This window comes from Nomascus leucogenys, chromosome 22a, assembly GCF_006542625.1.
Source record: "Nomascus leucogenys isolate Asia chromosome 22a, Asia_NLE_v1, whole genome shotgun sequence".
In the NCBI taxonomy this organism is placed as follows: Eukaryota; Metazoa; Chordata; class Mammalia; order Primates; family Hylobatidae; genus Nomascus; species Nomascus leucogenys.
The window spans coordinates 11842558-11863227 of NC_044402.1; the positions used below are offsets into that span (position 1 = coordinate 11842558).

The 20670-nt window shown below is 53.7% G+C and overlaps 2 protein-coding genes across 6 annotated transcripts in view; one reads left to right on the top strand and one right to left on the bottom strand.

Annotated features, from left to right (window-relative positions):
* The window catches only part of ASB2 (ankyrin repeat and SOCS box containing 2), a 55611-nt gene extending 50717 nt beyond the window's left edge, over positions 1-4894 (top strand). For all 3 annotated transcript variants that reach the window (XM_030803417.1, XM_003260915.4, XM_030803418.1), the window contains 2 exons: positions 1170-1323; positions 4269-4894. In XM_030803417.1, coding sequence (XP_030659277.1) covers positions 1170-1323; positions 4269-4405 — 291 coding nt within the window. In that variant the 3' untranslated portion in view covers positions 4406-4894. The remainder of the gene's footprint in view (positions 1-1169; positions 1324-4268) is intronic.
* A 4550-nt stretch (positions 4895-9444) lies between these two features.
* FAM181A (family with sequence similarity 181 member A) lies at positions 9445-20417 on the bottom strand. 3 transcript variants are annotated; one of them, XM_030802980.1, is made up of 3 exons: positions 20317-20417; positions 13690-14013; positions 9445-10840 (listed from the first exon to the last, which is right to left on the bottom strand). In XM_030802980.1, the coding sequence occupies exons 2-3, from the start codon at positions 13750-13752 to the stop codon at positions 9875-9877; spliced, it is 1029 nt and encodes a 342-aa protein (XP_030658840.1). In that variant the 5' UTR covers positions 13753-14013; positions 20317-20417; the 3' UTR covers positions 9445-9874. The 3 variants fall into 3 exon arrangements, with proteins under 3 accessions (XP_030658840.1, XP_030658841.1, XP_004093219.2); XM_030802981.1 differs by lacking the exons at positions 13690-14013; positions 20317-20417 and adding an exon at positions 11585-11786; XM_004093171.2 differs by lacking the exons at positions 13690-14013; positions 20317-20417 and adding an exon at positions 11640-11694.
* Between the last annotated feature and the right edge of the window lie 253 nt (positions 20418-20670).

Genomic DNA, 20670 nt, shown 5'->3' on the forward strand with positions numbered 1-20670 from the left:
TTCGCGCTCCTTGGGAGCAGCGTGGACTAGTGATTAACACCCTTCGGGGGAAGTGTGGACAGCTTTGGAGGCAGCAGAGCAGGGTGGTTAACCTGCGTCCTGGGTAGCGTAGGTTGGCGCTTAGGGCGCTTTGGAGGGAGCCTTGGAGGGAACTAGGAGTTAGCACACTTTGGAGGCAGCCGGACAGGTGGTTAGCACACTTAAGAGGCCGCAGAACTTAGTGGTGCACTGGAATAGTGAAATCCTTATTGTGGTCCACTGCGTTGGGGAATTTAAGGAACCGATAATGGAGCGGAGAACTCTGCCAAACTAAGAGGCTTGTCACCTCCAGCAAACCTACACCTGGAATGCGATGTGAAATAAGCACGATCCGGAAAGGGATGTCAAGAGCAGGCTGGTGTAGGGTCAGGTCAGAAGCAGAAAGCCAGCGACCCAGAGGCAGGACACATCCATGTTGTTACTTTAAAAATCAGAACTTGCCCGGGCGCCGTGGCTCACGCCTGTAATCCCAACACTTTGGGAGGCCGAGGCGGGCGGACCACGAGGTCAGTATATCGAGACCATCCTGGCTAACACAGTGAAAACCCATGTTTACTAAAAATACAAAAAAATTAGCGGGTGTGGTGGCGGGCGCCTGTAGTCCCAGCTACTTGGGAGGCTAAGGCAGGAGAATGACATGAACCCAGGAGGCGGAGCTTGCAGTGAGCCGAGATCGCACCACTGCACTCCAGCCTGGGCCACAGAGCCAGACTCCATCTCAAAAAAAAAAAAAAGGGGGTGGAAAAAAAGTCAGAACTTAAAAGGAAGTTAGACACACTCCTCTCCTGGAGATCATTATTTTAATAGTTAATGGCGATCATTCATGGCTGCCTACTGTGTGCAAAGTTTATGTTCCTATTACCTAATTCACATGTTAAATCCCTTTGGAGTTGGTTTCATATACCTATTTTAAAGATAGGGAAATTGAGGCTCAGAGGTGATGTGACTTGCTCAAGTTGCCCATATTCCACTTTGGGCAGCAGAAGCCTGTGTTGAGGGGACATGGTTCAGGGGATCCTAGCCTGGGTGTGTACAGTGGCTGTTTTTGGACACATCTGCCGCCCTCCCTGGCCGCAGGCTCCTGCAGGTGGGATGAACTCACTTCTTGGTCCCGGCGTGTTCTCTTTCAGTTCTGTGAGTTCGTATCTGCCCCAGAGGTGAGCCGCTGGGCAGGGCCCATCATCGATGTCCTCCTGGACTACGTGGGCAACGTGCAGCTCTGCTCGCGGCTGAAGGAGCACATTGACAGCTTTGAGGACTGGGCTGTCATCAAGGAGAAGGCAGGTAGGGACTTGCTGCTGCTGCCAAGGCTGGCAGATCTCCCTACCTGACTCAGAGTCCCAGGCCTTAGGGAATGTGACTGTTCCTAACCCTGTGAGCACCTGCTCCTTGCCAGGCTCTGTAACTCCTCGGATGAAACATGAGGAATCTGCCTCTCAGAGAGTTGTGCCACCTGAGCCAAAGTCACAGTTAGTGGCAGAGCTTGGATTAAAACCCAGGTTTGACCAACCCCAGAGTCTCTCCGCTACATCTTTCCATGATGTTTTAAACAGCTTCGGCTCCCTGAGGGGTACCGGGACCTTCAGGGTAGGTTGTGAATGATTTGGGGCCACCAAGAGGCATTGTAGGAGGGGAGAGGGGAGGATGATGGTCTAGGATGTCTCAGACTAAAGTGCACATGAAGCACCTGGGTGTCCTGTTAAAAATGCAGCTTCGGATTCCACAGGTCTGGGGCGGGGCTGGGGAGTCTGCGTTTCAACAGGCTCCCAGGTGACACCAAGGCTGTTGGTGCACAGAACACCCTGGTGTGGGAGACGGGCCCCTGAACCCTGGAGCCAGCCTTGCTGGGTGAGGCCTCTCCCCACCTGAACAGAGGGGCCTGGGCAGGCTCATTGTCCAGCCCCTTTCAGCTCGACCCGCCTGAATTGTGCCAGGCACAGTGAAGTGGAGTTCGGCCACTGTCCCTCTGATGTGTGCAGAGTAGATGGGGCTGCCTGGCTAAGTCAGGCTGAGGAAGCCAGAATCCCTCTTAGGCATTTTTGGAGCTCACCTGGGCAAACAGGATGCCACAGGTGACAGAAATGGGTATCTGTGCAGTGGCATTCCAGCTACCCCAGGGCTTTCTCTGGCTCTGAGGGCACAGTCCTGCCCTGGCCAAGTGTTTACAAGGAGGCTGACCTGCAGCAGGTCATTGTCATTCCACCGCTACTGGCTACTGCTCCTGTCCCCAGGTGGGACTGTGCAGCCTCGGGGGGCCCACCCCTGTGCCCCAACTCTGACTCACCACATTCCTCCTTGATCCCCACACCCCTGTGAACCCAAATGTGCTGTAGGATTTTTCATTGGCACAGGTGCCTAGAAGCCACTTGAATTGAAGCCTTTGATAAAGTTTCTGGGGCAGTGATGGAGGAGGGAGGCATCAACTTGCCCGTTCACTCAGGGCTTAACTCTAGATGCATGATAAACCTTCAGGGAACTAATGAATAGTTGGTTGCTGTCACCACGATCCTTGGCCACTAGAGGGTGGAGCAGGCTATGCCTAGGTATCAGTCCCACCCATTCTGTCACCTTCTCCTGCCTTCCTTAGAGAAGGGTGGTCCCCCACAACTAAACCATGCCCCAGGGAAATCCCTGCAGAGACCTTAGTGTGCAGTACACATTTGTTAGCCAGTAAAACCAATCGTTCTTAACCAATATCTATTCGGGTTACTTTAAAGCCTACTTTCCACCTGCAAGACGGTCCCCACGAGCTTGTTGGTTTAATGCTGCAACGCTGACATCCTTATTCTGGGAAGGAACCACCCAGAGCCCATGGATTGGCCAGCCCAGCCCTCATGGTTCCGTGTCCTCTGCTCACCAGCAGCCTGTGCTGAGTTTCCCAGAGGGGAGGTTATGTTCTAAGCTTGTTACCTAAGGGTTTCCCCATCTATTTTCTGGACTATTAAAAAAGTGTCCTAACTGGCCTCAATGCCTATAATTAATTATTCCAATTCAGCCATTAAATTAATATATATTCAAGACCTTCTATGTACAAGGTAACCACATTATTTTTTATCCAGACCACAGCATTTAGGAGATAGAAATAGGAACTAACCAGGCAAGATGCCTGGACAACAGGAATGATGCTTCCCTGCTCTTTGGGGTACTATGTAGTAGAAAAATCTGAGCTCAGAAGGCAGTGAACTCAGAGGGCAGTGGAAGTGTCAGAAACAGTGATGGGTGTGTGGATGCTTCGCTAGGCAATGCTGCAGCCGCCTGGCCTTCCGCCCTTGTTCCACATCCCACCTGCCCCTCCAGCCCCAGGCTTGCATGACTTCCTTGCCTTGCCACTCACTGTTTTCCCTGCTTAGAATGCCCGTCTCCCTTCCTTACCTGGAAATTACTGCCCCCACCCCTCAGGACCTCACTCAGAGGGCACCGTCTCTTGTGGAAGCCTCCCCTAGAGCCTCTGGGCAGGCACCTCTACATATCTGGCCCAACCAGAGAGCCAGGTGCAGCAGAGGGCCTCAGCATTTGCCTGGTGAATGAATGAATGAATGAATGAATGAATGAATGAATGAATGACATTCTGTGATTCTACAAGCCCTTTCTTTGTGTCTGACCCTTTGCTCAGGATTGAAATAAATTACTCCATTACTGGATGCATTCATCCCTGCTCTTACCTCTCTCCACTCCCCAGCTCAGAAAACTCCACTACGTGGCTCCTGGGGGAGGCAACCAGGTGGGATTCTGGGGCCCGAGGGGAGCTGCCAGTCTCTGCCCCCTTACCCTGGCCTCTCAGCACCACCGGGAGCTCCGAGTTGAATTCCACGTGTAGGGGCACTTAAGAGGTCAAAGCCTCTGACCCCATTGCTAAGGCTGTGTTTGGGGGCCCAGGTTGTGTGTGAAGAGGAAGAGGCTCAAGAGGAGGGAGACACCACCACTAGTCCCCGGAGGGATCCTGGGCAAGGCTCAGAACCTTGCTAAGCCTCAGTTTCCGCACCTGTGAAATGGGTGTGCTAACCACACTGTCACCTGCGTGGGCTGTGCAGATCAATGAGGGGTGAACAATGGGAAGGTGCCTTGCTGGGTCTCTTTAGTTGGCAGGGACTGGGGTGACCAGCAGCAGGCACCCCCTCTCTTACCCAGCCATATCAGCTGGGCATCTCCCATAGGCTGGGGTCACAGATGCAATCCCTTTGCTTGTTGCAAATGACAAATCAGCCTGTGTCTTTCCCTCCTTTTTTCAGAACCTCCAAGACCTCTGGCTCACCTTTGCCGGCTGCGGGTTCGAAAGGCCATTGGGAAATACCGTATAAAACTCCTAGACACCTTGCCGCTCCCAGGCAGGCTGATTAGATACCTGAAATACGAGAGCACCCAGTAACTGGGGCCACAGGGAGAGAGCAGTAGCCCCACAGACTCTTCTTACTAAGTCTCAGGACGTCGGTGTCCCCAACTCCAAGGGGACCTGGTGACAGACGAGGCTGCAGGCTGCCTCCCTCTCAGCCTGGACAGCCACCAGGATCTCACTGGGTCTCAGGGCCAGAGCTTTGGCCAGAGCAGAGAACAGAATGTGTCAAGGAGAAGAATCATTTGTTTACAAACTGATGACAGATCCTAGACCTTCTCTACCTTCAGGAATGGCAGAAACCTCCATTCCTGGGGCCAGGGCAGAGCTTGAGGTATTCTGGGGAAGGTGGGCTCAGAGCCTTCCCTGTGCCCCTCCGCTTGCTCTGGAAAACTCACCACTTGACTTCAGAGCTTTCTCCCCAAAGACTAAGATGAAGACGTGGCCCAAGGTAGGGGGTAGGGGGAGCCTGGGTCTTGGAGGGCTTTGTTAAGTATTAATATAATAAATGTTACACACATGACACCTGCCCAGTGAAGTCCCTCTCATCAGACTCCCTGAAGCCTGAGGTCCTCAGCCTTGCTCCTGGCAGTAGCGGGAGCGGGGCAGATGTGGGGATGGGGCACAAGGACCCCTGAACGTGTCACCTTTGTTTGGGCTCCTGAAAGGCCCGAGAGGCTGTGTCCTTCACTCCCCAGGCAAGACCGGATGATGGCCCAATGGGTTTTCCTCTCCTGATTCAATCACCATGGAAACAGGCGCTCCATCACAGTCTCAGGGCCCACATGTCTCCCGACACCCGGGGTTGTCTTACACGTTTCCTGGCACTCTGTTTTCACACGCTGCTCACCGCTGTTTTGCTGGTTGTTGAGAAATTAGGAAAAAAAAATTAAATACCGGCCACTGTGAGCAACAGTGCTAGAGTGATGGCCATGGTCAGCCCTTGCAAAGGCACCAAGCCTGAGAGTGCACAGAGCTCTGGCCCCTGCGTGCCTCCCTCTGTCTTCATGCGGCCCTGTGGGGTGAGCAGAGCAGGAACTGTCATCCTGTTTTCAGGTGGTGCAGGGCAGAGCTAGGGCTCGCCACCATGTGGCACTCTGGGGGTCTCTCCAGTCCCTGAGGGCTGAGAGGTAGCATGCCCTATTTCCATGGAAGCTACAGTAACCCATCGGCACTCCCTTTACAAGTGTGAGTGAAGCCGCTAAGTCCAGGCTACTCTGCAGCAACACCAGAGCGGGCCATCTGGCCGAGAGACTGTACCAGGCCAGCCCCAGGATCTAGTAGAGTCTTAATCAAGGTCAGAGGTGGATTCTGGCCCTTGGAAAGTAAGCAGCTAGATTGCTGGAGGGGAGCACTGGTTCCAGGCTCAGCTCTGCCGTTGGCTTACATCTCTGGGGCCTCAGTTTCGCCATCTGTATGGTGAGACATGATGGCCACCTGCCGGCTCTGACACGCTGGGTTTCTTTTCTTTTTTTTTTTTTTTTCAAGGCAGAGTCTCACTTTGCTGCCCAGGCTGGCATACAGTGGCATGATCTCGGCTCATTGCAACCTCCGCCTCCTGAGCTCAGGTGATCCTGCCACCTCAGCCTCCCAAGTAGCTGGGACTACAGGGGCATGACACCCTGCCCGGCTAAAGACACACTGGGCTTCTATGGAATCAGTAACTCCCAGAGAAAAAGTCTTCCAAGCAGCACTTTCTGGCCACTTTGAAAGGTCAAAGGGGGCTCAACCAGGTCTTGCCCGCTCCTTCGTGGTACAAATGAGAAACTGGCCCAGAGAGGGGAAGGGACTTGCGTGGGCACACACAGCAAGTCCCTGGGGTTCCAGCTCAACAGTGTTGGGCCACAGTCCCATGCGGCCTTGCTGTACACCAGGCAGAACCTGCAGGGATTCTAAGAAAGCCCCAAAGGAAGCCTGCACTCTCCCCCACTGGGAATGCTCAACCCTGAGAGCCCAGAGGGTAAATTGCCAAGGAGGGTTCAGCTCCCAGGGGAGACTCTGATGGAAGAACGCCTTTGCTCACCCGGAAGCCAAAGGGAGGGCATTTGCATCTCGGGTGACTGCTGGTCGAACTGACCCGAGGGGTGGCAGGTGGTGATGGAATGAGGCACGCAGGGCCAGTGTGTGGGTTGTTTGGTGTGTGTGGACTGAGATGCGTATTGGGCAGACTCTTAACCTACAGCATCTCATGGGCCACATTATGTCCCAAACAGTCCCATAGCAGCAGCCACAGATCTCCCAGCCCAGAGACCCAGGCAGCGGGCAAGGCAGTGTGCCGGTCTGAGGGAGGTGCCACCCTGGGGGAGGTGAGGCTGACGGGGTGAGTGGGAGGTGTCGGGGAGGTGTTTGGCCACTGTTTTCTCTATAGCTGCCATTTGCAGGATGTGGTACCTCCTGGCCTGGGACGCACCAGTGCTACATTTGGGTTCTTAGAATATTAATGTACATGCGCCCATGCCACTTAGTCAAGCACTGCTCAGGACCCCTCCCTGCACTTGCCATGCCCAGCCTTGGCCTCTGTAGGTCCCTGTCCCCATCTCCCCACAACCCAGCAGCTAAGGGGTTGTTCATTTCTGGCCTGGGACTGCTCCGGTGAGTTGGTTCCAGTTGGTCAGTGCTCACATTGTACCATTCATTATGTATTTTGACCATCACTCCTGTGTAGAGCACTTTACAGCCACCTCCCTCTGCAGAAGTGGGCCCCTCCCGCAGCCGCACCTACCCAGCCCCAAGAGGTTTGCAGCTTCAGGGACGTCTCACGGCATCGCAGACACAGCCCTGAAAGTCTGGCAGAGATTCCCCTTCGTGAACAGGAGCCTGCTTGACCCAGTGGTGGGTGTCGGGGATGGTGAAGGGGTGGGAGGGGTGTGCCTGGACTGGCTCTGGGTTTTACTTTGAACCAGCGCCGTTCACTTTGTGGCTAGGGGAGTATCTGCTGTTGTTACTGCAGTGGGATTTAAAACTGATTTTTAATACCAAAGCTTTCCTAAATGCATGTTTTCTGCCTACCTCGCTTCCACGTGGGGGCATCATGTTGCCAGGGGCTTCTGTCAGGCCATGTCTTAGTAGAGGTTTCTGCTTCCCAACTTTTGAATGAATGGATCATCAGGTACCCCCAGGGGCTGTAAGCAGGGACAGGCCAGTCTTATCAGAGAGACCAGAGCTTTCTCCCCAAAGACTAAGATATCTTAGTCTAAGACTAAGACGTGCCTCTGGAGCTCCGGTCCTCCTCTAGTAGGTGCGGTTGGTTGGGTGGTCCAGGCACATCATCCCCTGGGCAGCACAGCCCATAAACAGTATTAAAATGTCAGCGTGACAGGACCTACAGACACCACCAGATAACTACAAGAGGCGACTTGTGGTTGGTGAAGCTTCTGAGCATCTGGGTAGCGCAGTGGGCCAGACACTCACATTGGCCTCACAACAACCTATACAGCAGGTCTGTTATCAATCACATTCTTCAAATGAGGGAATTTCAGCACAGAGAGGTTAAGTAACTTTCCCAAGATTGCACAGCTGATAGATGGCAGGCTAGGATGCAGGCATTTAAACCGCTGCTATGCAGTTTGCAGGGAGCTAAGGCTCATCCACATGGATCCAGAGGGCCTGTGTGATGCCACACAGAGAGCAGAGGAGGGTACCCCACCCCCCAGCCCCTTGCTGCTCTTGAAGACCAGAGCAGTCTGAGGCTGAGGGTCTAGGTTGAGGACCGTCCCCATCCCATGGGCCAGATAATGACTCTGAACAGCTCTGCCCAGGCCATGCCTGTTTCTGTGGCTCTAAAGTCTTCAGAGGCCACTGGACAGAAACCACTGACTGGCTTCCTGGGCTGGGGCTGCCCCTCCAGGGGACTCCCCAGGCCAGGAGAATCCTGGAGTAAAACAAGGCAAGTAGGAGGGGCCCTTGGTGACCATCTATCCTGCATCCTGTATTAGGAAGAATCAGAGGCCATGTGTGGGCTCCAAAGAAGGCAGCCTGCAACCAGCCAACACCTGCCCGGGGTGCGGAAGAGGTAATTGCACCTGTTTCCTAGTCCCCCATTGTACAGATGAGGAGACTGAGGCACAGAGTGAGGATTAACTTGGCCAGCGTCATGCTGCTGATGACAGCACCATAGTCCCCAGCCAGGACTGGCCTACTGCACCCTTCTTAGTTGAGGAAACTGTTCTGATAAAATAAGCAGCTCGGCAGGCCAGCAGGTCCACCCTCTCTCAGCCACGGAGCCACGTCCACAGCAGCAGAGAAAACCTGGGCCTGTGTGCAGGTGGAGGCCCCTCAGGTAGCTTTGCTAGTAAGACACTAACGGCAAAATCCAGGTCCACTTCCTGCCACCGATGCTCCCCTCTGCACTGTCAGAGGCAGAGAGGCCTCGTCATTCCATTGATGGGTCACCTGGTATGTGCCAGGCCCGGGGAGAGACCCATCAGCAGGTAACCTGGAGTCTGAATTGGCTAGAGAGGATCCTTTGGTATGTGCCAGAGAGAACGAGGTTTAGGGGAATTCGCTATTATTTTTTAAATTGATTTATTTTTCCCATGGACATAGATTCCAAGACCACGTTTACAATAGGGACAATTTGGTCAAACCACCTGTTTTGTCCACAGGGACCAAACTCCTGTTTGGCCTGATTTTCCCTCTGACTAGAGTTGGGCACAACCACCTTGGCACAGAGGTTGCCCTGAGGCTGTACACAGAGCAGAAGGCACTGCAGAGAGACCCATTCTCATCTCATTGTCCTGCAGGTGGGGTGAGGAGACCCCCCAGAGGAAGCGTCCCGCCCCACAGCACAGGGCAGTGCTGGGACTGCAGCCCCACCTCCCCTGGTTCCAGCGCCTATTCTCCAGAGCACGCTGGACCCCCTGGGGGGTCCACGCCAGCATGTCCTTCCCTAGTGGCTCCTCTCCTCCCCTCCTCACCCTCCTTCCTTTGAACCAAGCTCTTGGCCCCCAGCGCCCATTCCCAGATATCTCAGAGGTTTCAACCACTCCTGGCCTCTCTGAAACCAGCCACCTCTGCCAGCAGCCCTCAGCCTGGGTGGGGCTCATTCAACTTCATGACACCCAAGATATGGAAACTCCAAAAGAAATGTCTTTATTATTTTAACTTTCTCAATATTTACAAAGAACAAGAAGAACAAGAACAACAACTGAGATTGGCTCACAGAGTGGGTGGCAGGTGAACAGATGCGTCACTCTGGCTTCTGGGGTGACTGCAAGGAAGGGCAACATCCCAGCACCCATGGTCTGCACAGGGACAGTGGGACAAGCTGCTGGGCCCTGGCCTGCTTGGGGAAGGGCCAACCAGGTCCAGCCCCCCAGCCTCCAAGGCTGCAAGCCTGAAGGGTGACTGCCTGAGGAGCCCCGCCCCAATCCTGCCCTCCACTCCCATACGCACAAAAGCGGAAGAGGCCACACTGTGGCCCGGCCACCTCCTCACAGGAGAGCGCCTCAGGGACCTCGACACTCCTGCAGGCCAGAGGTGGGGGCTGAGGCCCTTTCGGCCCAGCTAGAGGTAGCCAAAGACATTGAAGATGGGTGGGGGCACAGCCGGCTTTGTGGGGATGGGTTTCAGCACCACAGGCCTGCACACCTTCTGCCCCAGGCCGCCCGCATCCTTGCAGAGGTGCGCCAGCTCCCCGGGAAAGGCTGGGCTCTTCCTCCAAAGGCCCAGGCTGGGGACAGGACTCTGAGGCAGGGCTCCCAGAGGGCCCGGGTAGATGGGCTGTCCATGGTACTGGAAGGGGCAGCAACTCCAGGCATTGACTCGGCCCACCAAGGAGACCCCAGGCATCTTGAGCGGCTCCTTTTCCGCCAGGACCCTTGGAGACATGGGCACCGGGGTAGTCTCAGGCCCCAGGGGCTCCAAGCCCTTGCAATTTTTCTTACCCTCATAGGGAGGTCCCTCCCTGGGGCCCAGTCCCCCCTCCAGCCCCACATGGTAGCTGTGGGTGGGCCTCGGCTCTTCCCAGAAGGAAGCGGGAAGCTGTCTTTTCCTCATGGGCACCTGGCCAGGCTGGGCAGCTTCTGGATGCTGCCCCTGTGGGAGCTGCTCCTTAGCAAGACATTCCTCCCTGTAGGGGTTCCTCAGCGCCTTCTCCTTGCAGCCCCCACCCCCGCCGGGGCTGGAATCGGGGCCCAAATCCAGGAGCAGCCTCCCGGGCCGGTCCTCAGACCCCCTTTTCAGGTAGGGCTCAGCAGCTCTGCCCGGAAGACCCCGCGGGAGCCGGGAATACTTCTGGGAGAAGCGCTTGAGCTGCTTCTGCAGGTACTTGCGATGGTCGACGGAGCGGCGGCAGGGTGCGGACTTATCCAGGGCTGCCTTGATGTCGCTGGACGCCAGGTTCACGAAGTTCAGCAGCATCTTCACATCACTGTCGGATGCCATCACCAGGGGACCACTGCACGAGGCTTTCCATGAAGAGGGTAGGCTCTGCTGGTGGCCGGCAGCTCCAAGGAAGGGCACCGAGCTGACCTGGGGGACAAAACAGGCCATCGGAGTCTCTCTGAGCAACCACACCCAACCCTCCCAAAAGACCACAGCACCTGTCTACAAACAGTGTCCGCACCCCAGCACCTCTCAGCCCTGAACAGAGTCCTGGGTAGAGGGATGTGGGTGCAAGTGGCTGAGCACTTCCTGTACACCTGGGACGCAGCAGGCGCCAGCAGAGCCTCGCCCAGCCTGCTTGGGTCTGGTGCCCCTTCTTGCAGCCAAGGCTCAGAAAGGTCAAGCAACTCGCCCAGGGTGACCCAGCTACAGGTGGCATTGCTGGGGCCGGCACACACTCCCAGCCTGCCCCATCTCGCACACACCACGCTGCCAACGTGTGCAACTTGCCAGCGAGGTGTTTATTCTCTGAGCTGAGGCAACTGCTCCTCTTTAAAGCAAGGCCAAGCCCCCTTCCTCCCTGGTGGTAGCCTCCGCCTCCCACCACTCCTGCCCCCAGCACGAGGGGCACCAGCCCCCCTCCTCAGTCCCCACGCTCCACCCCCAGCTCTCACGCAGGACCAGGCAGGACCCCTGTCTGGCACTTAATCGAGACCTGCCTTTCGGGCTGATCTCAGGCTGCGGGCAGCAGGGACTCCCCCGAAGAAGCATCTGCAGCAATTTCATGCCTCCTCGCCCGCCACCCACGGCACCTCGCCCCTCCCTCAGGCCCCAGCCTGCCCCCACACCCGCCACCCAGTCGGGCCAGAGCCACGGGGCCTCCACACTGACCGAAGGTGCGGCCCGGGCCCCACCAACGTGGCCCGGCAGGTTCCCCACTGCAGACCTGGGACAGGCCCCGGCGCAGCCGGCCGAGCTCCGTCCGGCTGGAAGCAGTTGTGCAACCCTTGAGTGGGCTGAATGGAGGACAACTCCCCGGAGCTGGGGGGCCCCTCAGGCCAATCAGCAGCGCCTCTCCAGATACAAAGCATCCCAATCAGGCGGCGGCGCCCCGTTCCCACATTCTTTGCCGTCACAAATTGTCACCATGGGGACCATCACAAAAAAGACAGCTCCCAAATGCAATCATTTCCCGGTAAATTTCTACCCTTCAGCCCCACTCTCCTCGGCCTCCACGCCCCTCCTCCCCTTGACCTCGGTTCCCTGGTTTCTCAAGGGGGTGGGGTGTGTGTGTGTGTGTGTGTGTGTGTGTGTGTGTGTGTGTGCTTAAAATGTCCAGGATCGAGAAGGGGCTGGGCCTAGTGGAGACAGGCTTGCAAACCTCCCCCAAAGACTCCAGGCCTACAGCTGCCATGCTCCAGTGCGGACAGACAATCGGACGGGGTAAGCCGGGGCGGGCTGCTTTTCCCGCTGTCCTTGAGTGTTGAGTGGCTCTCTCACTCTCACTCTCTCTTCTCCTGTCTCTCTGTCTCTCTTTCTCTCCCTCCCCCACCCCCGCCACCCCCACCACCCTCCCTCCCTGCCAGGATCCCCCAGGGATCAGGGATGGAGGGCCTTCAAGGTCGGGAGGTGCGCTGATGCCTGTCGGAAAAGGTGGCCGAGGAAGGACTCTCTAACGAGGTGCTGGGATATCCATGGGAAGGGAGCTGGAGCTCTCAGGAATCTTGTCTTTATGTTTGCTTCCTCAATTGAGCTGCACAAAGCCTGAATTGCCCATTCAGCGCAGCCGGACAAAAGGTTGGCGTTGCACGGTCCCCTTGCATTTGTAGTCAAACAGTTAGGGACTTAAATCGAGTCGTCATGATGGAGAAAGAGGTGGACAAAGCCCATAGAATTGCCATCAGCAAACATTTTCCTGTGTCATATTAGCCAGTTTCCATGGCTCCCCCTGGCCTGCGGACAATGGCACAAGTTTGCACACTTGGCTACTGTCACCGTGCCAACGCCGGCGGGGCTGCAAGCAGGGCCGCTCTGAGCGAGCAAGGGAGCCCAGAGCCGCTGTTGGCCCTGCCCACCAACTGGCCAGAGGGAAGGTGAGGCTGAAGGCGAGGGCGGCTGCCTGGGAAATGCTAATGGTCGTGCCTCCGTGCCAGCCCAGCTCACGGGCCCCTTTCACGCCTCATCATTTTTCTGCCCAGGCTCAACCTCCTCTTCCCTCCTCCTCTCCTTCCCCTTCCTTTCCTCTTCCCCTTCTACTGCCTTCTCCTCCCGTCTCCCTCACCAGCCAGATGGCTGGTGGTCTACGCGCCAACACACACCTCCGTACTACAACCTAAGATTTGGCATCTTAGGTTGCAGGACTCCTCTCTGGAGTCTCCCTACCCAGATTGGGGGCATTGGCAGGGCAGGGCCAGGGCCTCCATCCAGGAGTGATGGCCCCGCTCCTTCCCACTGGCCAATAGACAGCTGCTGTGGCCTGACTCCAAGCCGTCTCCCCTACCCCCGGCCTGAGGGTCCCTATAGGCAAAATGAAGGGTTTGGAGGAGATGGCCCAGTGCTGACAAGCTGTGACTCAATTTAGGCCTTGAAAGCCAGCAGTGTATTCTCCATGCCCCTACCCTGCTGCGGGGTCGGGGAAGTGTGGACCGAGATAGAAGTGCCACTGGACTGATGTATCCTAGATTGTCGGCCACTACGTGCCCTGGAGAGTTGCTCCTGCCTGCGGCAGCCTTTGCATGGGTGAGAGCCAAACCATCATCATTTTAAGTGCCAGAGATTTGAGGGCTATGTGTTTCTGCAGCACGTCCCAGCCCCTCGACTGGTACAGGCAGGAAACATCCTTTCTGCTCCAAAACATCTGGCACACGTGGCTGAAGAGGGCGCCCCGAGGGCCCATGGCCACCAGGGCCAGCTCCCTGCTGCCTGCTGCACGAGGCTGGTGTGCACAGCCAAGAGTTTGAACCTCTCCGGCAGCCGGCACCTGACCATGTAACCACCTGCTTTGCTGTGCTCTGCCCTTTTCTCCCCGGGTCTTCTGTGCTTAGTGTGGGCCGCATCATTGCTCTCTCCAGAAGATCTTCTCTCTTCCAAGGGCGTCAAGACATTTTAGAGCCACTCAGCTCAGCTCCCAGCTTCCTTGAGATCCCACGGCACCTGCAGCCCTGCCGGCCCATTCTGCACTGCCTGCTCATGAAGCTGTCTTTCCTTTCTTAGCCAGTAATAAGCCCCCCCACCAGGCCCGTGGACTCTGTGGGAGGTGAGTCGGTGTCTTGCGAAGGTCTTTCCAAAGCTCTTAATGTGGGCTCTTCTTCCACCAAACACTTTTTGAGGAAAGAGGGAAGGAAGAAAAGAGGGAAGAGAGAAAGGAAGGGGAGAGAAAAGTGGAAGAAAATGGATTCTTTGCGGACACCCAGCATGTGCCAAGAGCCGTATTCCACAACCCCATGAAGACCTCACCTGACCCTCGGGGCAGCTCAGTGAGGGTAGTGTTGTGGTTGCCCTGACAAATGAAGTGAGGTTGAGTTGCTTTCCCAAGGCTTCATAGCTGTTAACCAGCAGAGCTTGAACTTGAAGCCAGGCCCGTCTGTGTCCAAAGGCTGAGTTGGATCTGCCTGGCCACACTGCCTCCTGGAGCTCCTGTGAGCACCAGACGCTGCCTAAGCGCTGCCGGCCAAGAAGACCAGATTTGCTCCATGCGTCCTGGGTTCCACTCTTCTAGCCCAACGTTAGACCTTCCCGACTCAGGAATACGGGAGCTGCAGCTTTGGGAAGTCAGGAGCGAGGAGAGGAGGCAACTGTGGCTTGAGGCCAGGCCTCTGGGTGCCTCTGACCCACACAAAGGAAGGCTCCTCTGTGTTTTTCTGATTGGCCATATAGGCAGGTGGAAAGACAGCAGTAATCATACGAGTCATAAGGCTCCCCCAGTGTTCTCTCATTATTGTCCTGGGTCTGGGCAGAGAGGGGATTATTTTTCCCATTTACAGTTGGTGACACACCCACAGAAGCCTCAAACCTGATTCTTGGGCCCAACTCAGCCAACCCTGTCCTCTCAGCCATTCTTCAAGGCCCAGCTCAAACATCCCCTCCTCCGGGATGCCTTCCACCAACTCCTAGCATTGTTAATAATGCCCCCTCCCATCCCTGTGTTCCTAGAGTCAAAGATGAAGTCTAACCTCCTTAGCTAAACGCAGAAGGCCCTTTGTAATCTGACAGAGTAGCTTCTTACTAAATGTTTTATGAATTAAATACTTTGCCCATTCCACTGAGCAGGCTTTTACCTGTGAACCGTAAACAGCTGCTTCCTGTCTTTTTTTTTGAGACGGAGTCTTGCTCTGTTGCCCAGGCTGGAGTGCAGTGGCGCAATCTCGGCTCACTGCAAGCTCCGCCTCCCAGGTTCACGCCATTCTCCTGCCTCAGCCTCCGGAGTAGCTGGGACTACAGGCGCCCGCCACCGCGCCCAGCTTATTTTTTGTACTTTTTTAGTAGAGACGGGGTTTCACCATGGTCTCGATCTCCTGACCTTGCGATCCACCCGCCTCGGCCTCCCAAAGTGCTGGGATTACAGGCGTGAGCCACCGCGCCCAGCCGTCTTATTTTTTTTAAATTTTGTCTGTTTATTGTTTGCCCCATCCAGATGAGCTCCAGAAGGGAAGGCAGGTCGTCCACAGGTTTCTCTCTGTATCTCCTGTGACTTGAATGGACTCAGCACACAGCAGGCCTGAGTGAAGGATGCTTGTGGTTGCTGTGGCTTACATGACAACGAATTGTCTATGATCCTACAGGACTATGGCACATGAAAGCTGGAAGGGCTTCTTCCCGACTGCATCGCCCAGCACCAGAGCCTGAGTTCTGTAAAGCTCTGTTAAAGGCACGTGAGCTGTGCTGGCTTCAACTGCCCTGAACTTGGATAAGCTGGGCCACTGACGGCCCCTTCCCAACCAGTTGTTGCTGCCTTGGTTTCCTGACAGTCCACTGTTCTGACCCTGCCGCAGGGACTCCCAGCTTTGCATCAACTCCATTCAACACCTACTGTGTGCAGGGACCAGAGGGTGTGGAGGTGGCATTCCCTGCTTTATCTTGATGAGTAAACAGCTGTCTCCTGCCCACTCATCAGTGAAGCAGAACAACTCCCCAGCAATCTCCTGGGAACCACCCCTCCAGAACCTCTGGATGTCGACAGACATCATCTACTTCTAGGATTCAGCCAGCACATGTGTAGACTGGAGCTGCAAGTGAGAAGAGGCATCTGGCAGGGCATGCACAGGCCAAGCCTTAGGGACCCGAGGAGCTCATCTGGGGCAGTGGGTTTTCAAATTGCTTTGAAGCAGAGATGCCCATTAAAAAATATGTGGAGATTCAGCCGGGCACGGTGGCTCATGCCTGTAATCCCAGCACTTTGGAAGGCCGAGGCAGATGGATCACCGGAGGTCAGGAGTTCGAGACCACCCCGGCCAACATGGTGAAACCCCGTCTCTACTAAAAATACAAAAATTAGCTAGGCGCAGTGGCAGGCGCCTGTAATCCCAGCTACTCGGGAGGCTGAGGCAGGAGAATCGCTTGAACCCGGGAGGCAGAGGTTGCAGTGAGCTGAGACTGTGCCATTGGACTCCAGCCTGGGGGACAAGAGGGAGACTTCATCTCAAAAAGAAAATGAAAAGATTCAACATGTAAAACCATGACAACCATGGGCTATGAGTACAAAGTTATTTTCCATGCTCAAATGCATACCTTCTACTTATTTGCAAACAATGCATTAGAACAAGGAGTCTGTTCTGATGATATAAAACTCTGAAATCAGGAGATATGGATTATGGTCTCACATCAGCCATCAGCCATACTTTGTTTTGGTTGCAGAACATTTACAAAATCTCAGTTTATAGAGAGAAGCAGTTGAGATGTCAACTTTTTTTAAAGTTTATATTTTAATTTATTTATTTTTTGAGATAGAGTCTCACTCTGTCACCCAGGCTCTAGTGCAATGGTGCGATCTCGGCTCACTGCAACCTCTGCCTCCCAGGTTCAAGTGATTCTCCTGCCTCAGCCTCCTGAGTAGCTGGGATTACAGACACGTGCCACCACCCCTGGCTAATTTTTGTATTTTTAGTAGAGACAGGGTTTCACCATGTTGGCCGGGCTGGTCTCAAACTCCTGACCTCAGGTGATCCGCCTGCCTCAGCCTCCCAAAGTGCTGGGATTACAGCTTTCAGCCACCACGCCCGGCCTAAAAAAGCTTCTCTTATGATCTTAGGATGGTCATCAAATAAAAGGAGTCCCTGGAGAAACTATTACCTGGTCCCCAGAGGAGTTAACCTGACTGCCCAAGTTCACCAGTCGGCAGCCTAGCGTGTCACCTTGTGAGTTAAAATGCATTTAAATGTTATTTGTTTGTTGGTACATATTTGGTAATGTTTTAAATGGCCAAAAATAAATGTTAAAGAAGATTTTACATTTTCACACCTCTACAGAAAATTCAGTTCCAAAAGGTGGGCTGACTTCTCATTTTAGAGATGAAGACAGAGAGGCCCAGAGAGGGGCAGAGATTCATCCGAGGCAGAGCCAGGCAGAGCCAGGTAGGAGAAGCACCTGGGAGGGAGCTCTGCTCTGCCGGCCGCCCTGTGCTCGTTCTCACACCTCATCATATGAGTATAAAGCCCTACTTGATGGAAATATGTGTCATATATTGTCATTCGTTCTTCCCAGTTGCCATTATTACTCTCTTTAATGGATGAGGAAGTTGAGGCACAAATTGGACTAGGAAACTTGCTGAAGGTCCCATGGGCAGTAAATGACAAAGCTAGGGTGGGAGTGATCCTAAGATACTGCTCCCACCTACAACTGTGAACCAATGTGAGGGCCCCGTCTCCCTCCCAGGGGCCTTCCTAGCCCAGGGCTGCAGACTCTTCCCAGCCAGCCACCCCTGCCCTGGAGAGTTAGGCCCGACCGACCATGCCAGCTCGGGGAACATAACGAAGGCCACGCAGAGGACAGAGTGGCCCAGCAGCGCCTCTGTGGACGTGCGATGCAGACATCACAAGATGATTTATGTAACCTCTTACATAACGGCAGTATTTCTATCAAAGACCAGCCCGCGGCAGGCTGTCAGCCGTAATCAGAGTGGACATGCTTCTTGCTTCCTGGGAACAGGAGGCACCAGGTCAAAGCCAACCCCTTTGGCTGCCAGGCCGAGGGCTTCCTGCGCTGGTGAAGTTGCCTAGTGTGGCTGTGCCCTCAGAGGAGGCAGAGACCTTGTATTGCCCCAGAGTAGTCACAGCCCGGCTCAGCCAGCCCCAGCACCCCTGGCTGCAGTCCACCTCCAGTGACAGAGACCACTGTCAGTGTGATCAAGTCCCACATTGGAAGTGCTTTCAACCATATTATTGTACCATGAAAGGGAGACTGGCTTTGGAGATGAGATCTTTGAACTCTTCCCCTACCTGGCTGCGTGATCTTGAGGTAGTCACTCACCCTCTCTGGGCCTCAGTTTCCTGGTTGAATTACATCATCAATTCTTGACCTCTATGCTGCACACATGGATATTGATATGGTGCTGTCATGTGATATGGTGCTATATGATAGCGTGCCACAAGTCGGTGCTACTTATATTTGGCAAATGATTTGTTTTTTCCTAGTATAAATCAGAGCAGATTCAACATCTTAAAATCAGGTAAGCCCACTTGCACTCCCCTGTGCATTCTTGAAAGGGATATGAATGAGGGGGGTTAGAGCTGGTGAGTCTGAGGACTCAAGCCCCAGGAAAAGAGGAGAGCTCAGCCCATCTTCACCATGTGGAGTCTCAAGAGGGATGGGGTTCAGGCAAAGAGTTGAAGAAGAGTGGTGCAAACAGACGTCTGTGTCTTGTTCCTGATTTCAGGGGAAAAGCTTTTGGTCTTTCACCGTGGGATATGATGTAGCTGTGGGAATTTTGTAGATCCTCTTTATCAAGTTGAGGATACTTTCTTCTATTCCTAATTTTCTGGGAGTTCTTGTCATGAATGGATGTTAAATTTTGCCAAATGAATTTTTTGCATCAATTTATATGATCATGTGTTTTTTTCTTTAGCCTATTTACAATTTGTATTATGCTAAGATAAAACATCATAACATTTACTATTTTAGCCTGCCTTTCTGTATTTTCCTCCCTCCCTCCCTCCCTTTCTTCCTTCCTTCCTTCCTTCCTTCCTTCCTTCCTCTCTCTCTTTCTTTCTTTCTTCTTTTTTTGAGACAAGGTCTTTCTCTATCACTGCAGTGCAGTGGCACAATTGTGGCACACTGCAGTGTCTTGACCTCCTGGACTCAAGCAATCCTCCCACCTCAGCATCCCGAGTAGCTGAGACTACAGGTTCATGCCAACACATCCAGCGAATTTTTAAAAATTTTTTGTAGAGAGGAGGTCTCACTATTTTTCCCCAGGCTGGTCTCAAACCTCTGAGCTCAAGCTATCCTCCCGTCTTGGCCTCCCAAAGTGCTGGGATTACAGGTGTGAGCCACCACACCTGACTGCATTTCACTTCTGATATCATAATCTATGTCTTCTCTCTTTTGGTCAGTCTTGCTAGAAGCTTGTTAATTTTATTGATCTGTTTAAAGAACCAGCTCTTTTTTATTTTTTATTTTTATTTCTTTTTCTGTTTTCAATGTCATTGACTTCTGCTTTTATCATTATTACTTCCTTTCTTCTTCTTGCTTTGGGCTTATTTCACTTTTCTTTTTCTGAGGGCATGGCTTTGATCATTGATTGAGATCTTTCTTGTTTTCTAATGTGGGCCTCTTAGTGCTATAAAATTTCCTCTCAATGCTGCTTTGGCCACATCTCACAAATTTTGATATGTTGTGCTTGCGTTTTTGTTTGGCTCAGTATATTTTTTGTTATTTTCTTTGAGATGTCCTCTTTGGCAACAAGAAAGACTTATGTGAGACTTTCTCAGCATCAAGAAGATCTATGTGGGACTTTTCTGGGGAGTTGATAATGTTCAACAAGTGGTTCTAAAGCATTTAATGAACACCTACTATGTACAGGACATTCTCTGAGGTGCTGGGGATAGCAAAATGAATATGAAATCCATGCCAACAGCCTTGAAAATAGTTTACTGACCTCTTATTAAATGCTAATAATGTCTCAAAAACTTCCTCTGTATTAACTCCTTCATAATGAGGTGGATATTGCTATTATGCCTGCTCTACAAATGAGGACACTGAGGCACAGGTTGACTAAGTGACTTGCTCAAGACCCTACAGCCAAAAGGGGTGAAGCTGGAGTGCTACCCAATAACTGTGATTTTATGATTAATCATCATGATCAGTAAGCTCTGAGCCTCCTATTCCTCACCCTTGAAGTGGAGCTAAGGGCAGTTCCCTGGCAGGGTTGATAATGAGGATTAAGGCATCAGCCATGAAAACTCAACAAACACATCAATAACCTGGTTCATAGTCGGTGCCCTTCCCTTGCCTTCGCCTCTGCCCTGGGTTGGATATAATGGCTGCCCAGGTGAAGCCGTAAAGAAGGGCTAGTGGGACAAAAGTGATGTGGTAGTGATGTCTGTGCCCTGCGGGGCATCCCAAATGGACCACCGCACCACATTCGCGCCCCTGCTCTGCACGCTCCCGCACCCCCACACACCCATCACCTTGACTGTGTCCTCCAGCACTGATAGGCCTCGTCACTCACCCAGGCACCCACCAGGAATGAAAAGTCTGTTTGATCTCAACTGTCACCTCGGGTTTGATTGGCAATGACTGGCAGGTGCCCTGTGGAGAGATTCCAAGGGCTCAGCAGACGGAACTCTCTGATCTACTAGCGATGTCTTCCCTGAGGGAGGATGGAGACGAAGCCGGCTGTGTGCCAAGTGTCCCTGGATCCAGGTCAGAATCACAGGATGGGAAGCCAGGGATGTCAATACTTGGCATTCTGGTGATCCAACCCTGACATTTTAATCAAGGGATTGGAGCCCCTTGAGAAAAGCAGTGACTTATTCAAGCAC